This window comes from Myotis davidii, unplaced genomic scaffold (assembly GCF_000327345.1).
Source record: "Myotis davidii unplaced genomic scaffold, ASM32734v1 scaffold113, whole genome shotgun sequence".
NCBI lineage: Eukaryota > Metazoa > Chordata > Mammalia > Chiroptera > Vespertilionidae > Myotis > Myotis davidii.
Genome location: NW_006284356.1, coordinates 179,590 through 190,732, shown reverse-complemented (window position 1 = coordinate 190,732; position 11,143 = coordinate 179,590). Strand labels below are relative to the sequence as shown.

The window sequence follows — 11,143 nt, the reverse complement described above, 5'->3', positions numbered from 1 at the left end:
TGGAACTCGGGGTTTCTTCTCACCAAGCTGGCCCGGGATCCTGTGTGGCCATGTGACCTGGGGGAGAGCGAGCCTTGAGGACTTGCCTCTGTGTGGAGACTCTTTCTTCTGTTTTGTTTTCTCTTCTTAGCTAACCATTTGAGTCAATGCTTATCTGTTCTCTTTTTGGTTAGGGTTCTGTACATTCCAGACCGCGAGCACTGAGTCAGGATGGGAAAAAGACGCTGCGTTCCTCCACTCGAGCCCAAGTTGGCAGCAGGCTGTTGTGGGGTCAAGAAGCCCAAGTTATCTGGAAGTGGAACGCACACTCACGGGAACCAGTCCACCACTGTCCCCGGCTCTAGTTCAGGACCTCTTCAAAACCACCAGCATGCAGATGGCAGTGGTCGGGAGAGTGTGTCAGACCTAACTCTGGGACCTGGAAATCCCCCCATTACACGGATGAATCCCGCATCGGGAGCTCTGAGTCCTCTCCCCCGACCCAATGGAACTGCCAACACCACCAAGAACCTGGTGGTGACCGCAGAGATGTGCTGCTACTGCTTTGATGTCCTCTACTGTCACCTCTATGGCTTCCCTCAGCCACGACTTCCTAGATTCACCAATGACCCCTAGTGAGTAAATCCATCAGAGCAGGGGACAATGAGAAAGGCAGGATGGCATCTTCCCGCTACTTATAAAAACGTGAATGTGATTTAGGAACAGGATGGTGAGAAAGATCTACAGTATCCACTGGATTCAGTATTGGAAAGGGACTAGATTATATTTGGAGGAGGTGTAGGTAATGTTCTGGTGAAAGTAATGTTCTGGAAATCAGGATTTTTTTCTTGGCTCTTCTGTTGTTTCAAATGTACAGGTCACACTGTCACATCGTCACACTGTCACATCGTTGTGGACCCCCGTAGTGTTGAAGTCCAGGTGAACTGGGAGCTCATTTAATGGGAGCTGCGATGCTTTCACAGGGTCCCCTCCCTCTGTTCAACAGCAATCCCATGGAAATCTCAGGGCTGCTGGCACCCCACCCACATGTCAGAATCTGCTCTACTGGTTAGTTGGTTTTGTTAACCCTCACCTGAGGATATTTTTCCGTTGATTTCTAGAGTGAATGGGAGGGAAGGAGAGAGAGAAACATTGATGTGAGAGAGACACAACTGGTTGCCTCCCTCACGTGCCCCAACCAGGGCTGGGGATCGAACCTGCAACCAAGGTACATGCGCTTGACCAGGATCAAACCCAGGACCCTTCCGATCATGGGCCGACACTCTATTCACTGAGCCAAACCAGCCAGGGCTCTGTTTTACTCTTTTTAATTCAAGACTCTGTTGTTTGTCCCCAGCCCTCTCACGTGCCAATGATGGGAGCAGCATGTGTATAAAGTGCAAAGTGAGGAAACTCAGGCCAGTGTCTGCTCCTGGCTCAGAATCGGAGCAGCTCCGAGCTGGCTTGAAAGAGCTTTTGAGCTTTGTTTTCTGAGATGCGTGAGCACGCAGCATAGGAAGGCCTTGCACAGCCACTGGGCAGGGAGTGCAGAGGCATAAAGAGAAGTCCTTGTTCTTGGGAGACTTGTTGCGTCCTCCAACCACAGGCACAAAGTGAAGTAGTGTGTGGTGCACTGTGGGCAGAGCAGAGCAGAAGTCGTCCCTCCTGTGTGGTGGTGTCAGAGGAGAAGAGATGAAGAGAAAAAGTCCTGACTTTTCAGGGCAGTATTACCCCAGGGTACCATTGTCAGAAAAACCTTGCAGAACAGGTACAGATGATCCCACTGGGTCTGAGTGGGAGCAGGCATATCTCTAAAGGAGAGGGACACAGGTTGGGAGAGTGGGTGGTGCTGCAGCATTGCAGGGCCATTCTATTTGGGCTCCTATTTCCACCTGCAGACAGTGGACTACTTGAGGGCTGTGGAGTAGTGTTGAGACAGTAACTCTAGCTGGTGCTGTTCAAGTGTGTTAGTATAAGGGAAAGACGTGTGGTGGGAGATCTGCTTTGTAACAATGATCAAAGAAGTAGGTAACTTGAAATTTTCAAGTTGCTTTTTAGAAGTGTTTAATTCAGGCATGGAGGAGTCTCAGGAAGAGAGACAGACCCGAGACTTCTTCCTAGAAAACCGGTCACCATCCGTCTGATGTAGCCTAGAAACAGAAGGTGGTGATTTCTGCTAATAATAAGCTCTCTTCTGGAAACACTGTTTTTCTTTTCTGAACATTTATGAGCAGGAGATATTTGTAGTTGCCATTGGCAGAAATAACTATGGGAACAGTGTGGGGCTCTAGGGAGTGCGTGCAGATAAGAAGGAGAAGGTGCACAGGCCCAGTGTGTCTGCATGAAGGGTGGAACCAGGAAACTTGGACATTCAAAATAGAGTAAAGAAGAGGAGAAGGACATGGAGAATTAGAAGAAAAACAAGTGAAGTCCTGGATAGGGGAAGAGGACTGCAGCACATGCATGTGTCAGCAAGGCCCGTGGGAAAGGCTGCTGAGAGGGCCTTTCTTCATGCGCCTTGCGAGGTGTCCTCTCCGTGTCCCACCGGGACTGTACGCCTCCCAGAGGGGAATAGAGTCCTGCAGGGAGCTGGCAGTTCAGAAAGCAATCATTTTGGGGAATAACAAATGAACAGGAATAAAGCCAAGGTTTGTTCTTATCCATGATTGATTTGGGGCTGGAGAGTGTTTTGTGTTTTGCTTTTTTAGTCCGCTCTTTGTGACATGGAAGACAGGGCGGGACAAGCGGCTTCGTGGCTGCATTGGGACCTTCTCAGCCATGAATCTTCATTCAGGACTCAGGGAATACACGTTAACCAGGTAATTACACGAGGCATAAGATTGGTGGAAAAATTGGCGATCAAATTTGTCTACAGAATCGAAAACAACTGCCAGACTTTATGTCTTCAAAGTAATAAAGAATGAGTGTTCTCTTCTTGGTGAGCAGGAACTGTGGAGGCTGTAATCTGTGAGTCACTTACTGGTTCAAGTATAGACAGTTAATAGCATCAAGTTGTTTTTAGCACCTGAGTATGAATGGATAATAGACGTTCTCTGCATAGCTCCAGTTGTAAATATTCGGGCACATGCTCCCAACTCCAGAGTAGCCTCACTTATGTGTTTTTGTCCCCTTCCAGTGCACTTAAGGACAGTCGGTTCCCCCCCCTGACCCGAGAGGAGCTGCCTAAACTTTCCTGCTCTGTCTCCCTCCTTACTAACTTTGAGGATGCCAGTGATTACCTGGACTGGGAGGTGAGAACAGCTGCATTTGGAACTCTGCGTTGCATTTGGGTTCGGGTTAGTACATGGTGATGTATCTCCTTCATTGAGAGGGTATAAGAATGTGATAGTTGAGTTTGGAAACAGTTATGGGCAGCATGGGTGGACAGAAAAAGTGCTGCAATATCAGAAGCAGAATTACGAAGATTTCTTTCTTCCAAGCCTACTTTGGTTCACATCCTTCTCCCATGGCTAATAAGTAATACTGAGATGGGGGAGAAAAGGGGGACATCTGTAATACTTGCAACAATAAAGATAAATTAAAAATAATGACAATAACATTAAATAAACAACAAAAGAATCATGATAAAGTGGAATATTCCAGATCCTTCTTGGTGAGCCCTTGAGTCAAAGTTGTTATTTAGAGTCATTTGTGAAGGGCCTGAGCCAGATCAAACCCTGTGGCATGTTCATTTAATGGACTAGATTGAAGGTGGAGTGTTCAAGATGATCAGATGAGCAATTGAAAGAATTTATTCCTATAACCCTTATACACTTAGGTGATTACATGTGGAATCACATCTCTCAAGCTAGTTTTTTTGGCTTTTATATCTGACAGCATTCGTGATGAAATCAAGAGGTTCTCCTGGTCATGTGTGGGTGGCTGAAATGTCCTTAGAATAAATCAGTGCCATTTATTTGGTTGTGGTTTTTTTTGTAGGTAGGGGTCCATGGAATACGAATTGAATTCATCAATGAAAAAGGTGTCAAACGTACAGCCACATATTTACCTGAGGTTGCTAAGGAGCAAGGTGAGTTGGACAAATGGAATTTCATTGAACAACACTGAACATGGTGTTGCTGACTAACAGGCAGGAGAATAGAGTGTGTGGTCTTTCAGCCCAAATGCCACTAAGAATGAGTGCCCTTCTTTTTAATACCTACCAGCTTCTTCTAGGAGGAATGAACTCTGAACGATGCAGAAGCTGGGAGAAGGAGGGGGGAATGATTGCTCCTACTGACTTGCTTATTTCACTTTCAGGGAATAGCTTTATTTCTTGTCCTCCAAGATAGGTGATTGTAGTAAAATTCCACCAATCAACTTGACCATATTATGGAGTTCATTGTAAAGGGAAGCTGCCCATATCGGGAGTTTTGAACTCTTGGTCATGAATTATTAAACAGTATTATACTTGGAAAAAGGCAAAATGTAATTAATCCTATTAAGTAAGAACTTAGTTACTAAGTTCTTAAACTGTGACATTGAAGATGGAAAATGGGTTGGGCAGTTTTCCCTTTAAAAGAATACCTATAAATGTTGCTTGTGCATTCTGTGATATGTAACCTCATATTCTTTCTTTCTTGGAATTCTGGTTTTTTTAAAATTAATATGTAAATTAACACGCACACAGTATTTGTTAGATGTGAACCTGAAATAGAGAAAATTGTCGGTTTAATACGTCGGTGAACTAATTATGTGGCCAGCAAGTTGCCTTATTGATTTTCATTGTGGTTGTGTTTAAACTTTTTCAAAAGCGGTGAGGATGTGACATAAAACAGAAGCCTTTTATCCACCTTTTTGAAGTCATAAATCCTGTATTTCTGTACGAGAGGGCACACCACAAGTATTTTCTGATACTGAGATGTGATGATAACTTCGGTAAATAATCAGAGTACTTTTGCCATTTGAGTATTGTTTGGGAACGTTAAAAAGTGGCACATACTGCAGTAATTTAGGGACTTTTGTTTGATATATTTAGTTTTATCTGTTACAAACATGCAAGAACAACACAGCAGCACTGTGTGAACAACTTTCCCATCCTTTTTAAAGAAATAGCTTCCCTCCTACTATCAATTCTCTATAATTGAAAACTAGACTCCAAGAAATCATCAAATGAAGGAAGGTCACACTGAGGAATATAAGCTGCAGAATTGAATTCTCTCTTTCCACAGAACATCCCTGGCTCTCAGCACTAGGCCCACAGCCAGTCTACGGTGGGACCATGTTTGTTCCTAGATACTGACACTGGCATCACCTCTGACAGGAAAGATACAGAAGCAGGGCCTGGGGACAGTCACACGGCATGTGTCAGGCCACTGTCTCAGGTCGCCAAGGTTTCCCTTGGACTGTCAGTGAGCAGACCACTCGGTGCCCAGGGCTCCCCCTGCCCCTCCCTAGCAGACATGGCCGCTTCCGCCTCTCCCCGTGTGAGAGCGTGCCCCTCTGTCACTGTGCGCTGACCTCAATGTGTCTCCTCTCCTCAGACTGGGATCAGATCCAGACAATAGACTCCTTACTCAGGAAAGGTGGCTTTAAGGCTCCAATTACCAGTGAATTCAGAAAAACGATCAGACTCACCAGGTAACCCCCTGTCTCGTTTTCCTCGTCATTTTAATTTAGTTGGGTTTGCATGGAGGGTACTTGTTGATGGAAAGGGGAAGAAAGTATCTCTGCTGTCTCCTAACCACAGAAGTGCGGTGCGGTGAGGCCCTGCAGAGACAGTGGCAGCAAAGCAAAGACTCAGCCTCCTGAGTGTCCCATCAGCTAAGCTGAGAGCAGAGGGAGCAGGGCGAGGCCAGTGAGCAAGTCGTGGGTGTCTGTGCCAGATGCGCTTTGGGGGAGGCTGAGGCAGTCAGGTGGCACCTTAAAGGAACAGTCAGAAAATGCTTGGTATGAAGAGTTGAAAGGAAACGCCCCTGCCTGTTTGGAGTGAATGCTTCTTTGGGGAGGCTGCCTAGTGTGGTAGAGTGTACGTGACCTTTGGGTCTGAAACACAGCCTCACCACTTAGCCATGGGACCTGGTCAGTTATTCTGCCACTCTAAGTGGAAAACTCTCCTGTCTGTAACAAGTGAATGATAATGTCTTAGGGCTGTTTTAGGTTGTGGTAAGGTGAGATATATGAGGAATTTCTAAACCAGGGCCAAGCATAGATGTCAGTTCTCTTCCCATCCCTACTGAAATCAAAAACACTGAGAGGTTTAGCTTCTATGGGCTTCTATGGGCCTCTGGCCCCTGATTTGTAAAATGCTGAATAATCATACAGTAACCTCACAGGTCTATTTGGAAGATAATCCAGTGTTTTTTAAATGCTTTGGATTCCAAGAAAAATTTAAAAATAAATCTTCAAATACAAAGCATTATTATTATCATTATTATTATTATTATAATTTATTTGAACAGCCATTTCCCTGTCAAAATTCAGGAATAATCACCTTGCAGTGGAGGAGTGATTACAGTGGGAAAGAGATGGCTCTGGGTAAGGATTGTCACACCCAGCTCCTGTGGTCTGTAGTAGGCTCCATAGGTTTGTAACACCCATGCTTCGCATCCTGATTCATGGCTCTTTCCAGAGCAAAGCCAAAGTGCTATGAATTCTGTTCTGATGACCCTGGGATAGATGGCATATTCATCCAGGAATTGAGGCCGTCCTATCTAGCCCCAGGATCCTTTAACCTGCTTCATGAGAATTTGACCCAGAATTAGGTATCTGTGCCCTTTCGGTTATAAATAACTCGCTTGTTACTTTTTGCAAATTGAGGTTGTATTTCTGTCATTTTACCTCATTTTAACCTGAAAGTAGACTTGCAGTTTACACTGGGCCTTAGTTGCAGTCCTCTTCCAATCTGCCACCCACGTCCTCTGACTTGAGATTCTTCCTCCAGACCCCGTAGCAGATTGCTTAAGAGCAGCCTGACGATAAGCATATGTAGTGTTTAAAGGTGGGATGTGCAGAAAACCCCTGCTCAGGGGTATTGTGATTGTGCTTTTTCATCTCGTTCATTTGTAATAACAACATTGTTTTCTTGTACTGTCTTTCATTTTCTGTAAGTAAGGTTGCTCTTGGTCTCCCATTTTATTCTTTCAAAATGTGGAATAAGCTTTTGGTTTTCTATGCTGAGTGACTTTACTGAATGAAGTGTTTGGGGTTCATAATACCCTCCCCTGTCTCCTTACACAGGTACCGAAGTGAGAAGGTGACAATCAGTTATGCAGAGTATATTGCTTCTCGACAGCACTGTTTCCAGAATGGCACTCTTCATGCCCCGCCCCTCTACAATCATTACTCCTGACACAAGGCTGCATGACCAGTCCCACCCCCCTGTGGCCACCAATGGCTATGACATCATTGGAGCAGACGCCTCCTCTTCCTGGTCCAGTTACTTCTATTACTGCACCATTTTATGATGCTAGCTTCCGTTGCCAAGTCTGCCTCCAGCTGACTCGGGGTTGGGGTAGGAGAACGGGATTATATTGAATGAAACAGAACTCGAGGGGCCCAAGCCTTATTTCAGCCTTTCCTCATTATGGGGTTCCGTTGGATTGGGGCTCCATCATGACTAGTGAGAATTGCCTGTGGGTTCAGAAGGCCCTCGGCATGCACGTGGCCACCTCCTCGCTGGCTGCACGGTGGGAGCTGGAAGTCATGATTCCTGAAGGCTGACCCCACTTGCACCCTTGTAGCCTCCCCAGATCCAGTAGATGTGTTTTCCCCTGGCAGTCTGGGCAACGGAGACCAACAAGACACATTTTTAGGTTGTTTTAAATTCCTTTTTCTAAACGTCCAGTTCATTGCATACCAACAGATGATGACAACCTCCATGCTTCATAAGTGGACGCCATGTTCGGGGTGGCCGTGGGCGCCGTGCGTCTTGTGAGGCTCCTGGACAGACATCCACATCCAGACGGAAAGCCCCCGGATGGCGTGGCGGATCGCATTCGTTGCTCAGCCAGCCTCCAAGGTTTAATTCTAACCCTGCTGTCAGTTGGATTTCCTGTCGCTCTTCTCGCTGTGAGTCTCCTGTACTGCACAGGGAGCTCCGTGGTGGAACCTGCTGAGGAATGAACTGGGACGCCTGCCGGAGGTCCTGACATCCTTGCCGCGTGCAGCGTGAAAGGGGAGGCCCCCTTCTTACCACCCGGCTACCTCACTCCTCGCCTGGTAGCAGTGCCTATAGCTGTATAGGTTCACAGAAGACATAGATGTTCACACAAGCACCTGGGTCGGGCTGTAGAAAGACACATTGTCACAGGAGAAAATCCAGGTCTCCAAACTGTTTTTGTCTTTTCGGGCAAACATCTTTAAGGGACTGAAAAGCAGAGGAGTTCCTTTTCCTAGTTTCCCTGTAGAAGTGAGAAGACAGTTGATTCAGTCCTTTACAGGACTTTAGAACAAAGCTGTGTAATTAAACAAGGTGAATCGTTATCTTGCCTAATATGCCGGGAGTCTTCACCCCACCAGGACGGGGTTCCAAGCAGCTCATTTTAGTCTAGGTCATTCCATTTTCCTGTGGCATACTTCCCTTTCCCATAGGTGCTGACTAAGTACCTGTCAGCAAGTTCCTCTTCCCTCTTGCCCAGCCTTCACCCGCTTGGTGCAGAGCTGATGGCAGCTGGGACTTGGAAGGGCAGCACTGTGACGGAGGCACTGCTGGAAGGGCCCAGGAGGAGTGGCCGGTGGGAGGAGAGACCCTAAGGGTAACTGTCCAGCAGCGCACTTGGAGAACTCTTGAAGTGATTTGATGTCAACCTGGTGGACACAATGTTGTTATTTAATTTATTTTTAAAAGTTCATGTGGTGATGGTGTGGCTTTCCAGAATGGGCAAATAGTCAAGTCAAAAGACCTTTTGAGTTTTTTTCTGCCAGGAATTGGGGAAGGGGGTGGACAGGGACACAGTCTAAGACACGACACATGCTATTATAGGCATAGCTGTCTCATTTCTTGGAAGAGAGGAGTAAAGATGGGCAGGTTAGCTGGGCATCATCCCTTAGGCTATGGCGCCTGCAGGGACAATGGGCTGACATCGGATGCCTAGGCTGGGCTGGATTCTCACTTCTTGCCACTTTTCCTTGCAGAGGTAATGAAAAAAGCTATTGAAGATGAAGGGATTGTTTCATGATTTCCTGCTGCTGAGAATAATAAATGTCTTGTTACAAACGTGACGGCAGTTACTTTTAGGTGCCATGGATTGATGTCAGGGTGGTCAGTTTGGGTCTAAACCATCCACCTTCAATTTGTACAACAGTATTGATCTATAGGGCTACACTTCATTATTGTTCAAGTGTTCTATGTTAAAAGTTGTGTTTAATTTCTAAAGATTAAAAAAAAACAAAAAAAATGGTGCTAAAATTTTACCCCTGAGCACGCTCAGTGAAACTGGTCATGCAAGCATTTACAGTGCCATGCTTTTCAAGCCTTTTGTTTCTCGTAGAAATGCTGCCCTATCTGTCTTCCCCAATGTATAGTGTGATTTTTTTTTTTTATCTTATCAGGGGTGGGGTAGGATACCTGCCATTAAGAAAATGAACAGAAAAGTTTGAACCCACACACTAGGGGGCTGGGAATCTGCACAAGAACTGGCTGGTGAAGCCCAGCACCGCACTGCAGGGGCTTCCAGGTCCAGCAGCAGAGGTGCGCGGGCTTCTCTTGCTTGTCACAGGGACTCCAGAGTTGACCAAGGCAAGTTATGTGGCCCTGGAAAGAATGGCGCTATCCGTGTCCGTCTTAAACGGGGCCTCATCAGGAAGCAGTCTGGGAGTGCCCGGTCATGGCCACCTCATGAAGGTGTGGCAGGTGGCTCTCAGGAAAAACACTGAGTCTGGATCATCCGTGCGGCCGTTGTGCAGAGGGGGATGGCACTCCAAACTAGAACTGAACTGCTCTCCGCACACTCCCCCTGCGCGGCGATGAGGGCGGCCAGTCCACGTGTGAGTGGTGGGTTTAAAGAGAAGGGACGGTTTTGCTCGCTCCATTTATCCTTGGTGACCACTGTTTTCAAGGAACCACCCCCACGTGGCTGGTTTGGCTCCCTGGCAGTGAGTGCCTTTTGGTCTGGAAAGTTAGCTTGCCTCCTAACACCCACAGCTGGGACATTCTCTCTGTAATTATGAATTGTGTTTGTTTTACATTAAAAGAGAATGTCTCATCACTAGAGTTTGCCGGGGTTGGATGGCTCCCACTGTGAGGTTCTTAAACTTTTGTTGCTTCATAATTAATATTAAAGCAATTCATGTTAGAGATCCTTTCAGTATGAAAGGTTTGTAATGGAGACATAACATTTTATTGTTTATAATAAAAATCATCTATACAGAAGTCCTAGGTGTTAATATTTGCACAAGATCTGTTTTCCATGTTAACACCTACAATTTCACTAACTGTTAGTGTTATTTTCTGTTGAGATTCTGGAACCTAGGGAGCTTGTGTGTTTTTTATTAATTTTCCTATTTCCTTGAAGCAAGAGACTTTGTATAGCCTTCAAGTGCAAGGACTTCAGACCAATTCTTCGTATTACACTTGGTTGGCTCTTGGCTATATAACTGCTGAGTGCAAATCATTGAACTCTCTAACGAAGTATTGTAGAGAATAAATCATTATGGGTAAAAACTGTTCTTTGTCCTGCCTTTTTCTTTTTTTTTCTAAGTAGTTTATTGATTTTTAGAGAAAGGGAGAGAAAAGCATTGATGTGAGAGAGAATAATAGATCGGCTGCCTCCTGCACACCCCCTACCTGGGACTGAGATCACAACCCCTTCACCAGGAATCGAACCTCATACACAGGACTACGCCCAAACAACTGAGTAACTCTGTCTGGGCACACCCTTTTTTTTCTTTTTCTTTTTTTTTGGAATAGTGGTAGCAGTCAACCTATTTTTAAGGACAGCCAACCAAATGGTATTCATTCAGGCTACATATTTTGTGTGGTGTTCATGACCTCCAATAATATTTCACTTGTCTATTTTTGTGTGGAAGCAATGCCACTGCGCTGGTTTATTAGAGCCAAGTTTCCTGAACCAGGGTGTATGAACCCTTTAAAGTTTAGACTTTGGAAAGAAGGTTCATAGATCTCATTAGCTTTTCCAATAAAAGTGACCTTGCCCATAAAGTTAAAAACTGAAGAGGGAGGAGAAATCCTCAAATTTAAGATATCATTTGGTGACATTAATCC

At 45.6% G+C, this 11,143-nt stretch overlaps 1 protein-coding gene across 8 annotated transcripts in view; it reads left to right on the top strand.

The window, feature by feature from the left end:
• Positions 1-10,585, top strand: part of AMMECR1L (AMMECR1 like) — a 22,262-nt gene extending 11,677 nt beyond the window's left edge. Inside the window, exons 2-8 of one of the 8 annotated variants that reach the window (XR_001515861.1) lie at positions 174-614; positions 2,688-2,798; positions 3,116-3,275; positions 3,919-4,009; positions 5,463-5,559; positions 7,159-8,392; positions 9,055-10,585. Coding sequence is in view for 7 of the 8 variants with exons in the window: in XM_015571637.1 (XP_015427123.1) it covers positions 211-614; positions 2,688-2,798; positions 3,116-3,275; positions 3,919-4,009; positions 5,463-5,559; positions 6,551-6,683 (996 nt within the window). In the remaining variant the exon portion in view is untranslated. The other 7 variants (XM_015571637.1, XM_006754764.2, XM_015571653.1 and 4 more) reach the window with 7 other exon arrangements.
• Positions 10,586-11,143: the final 558 nt, after the last annotated feature.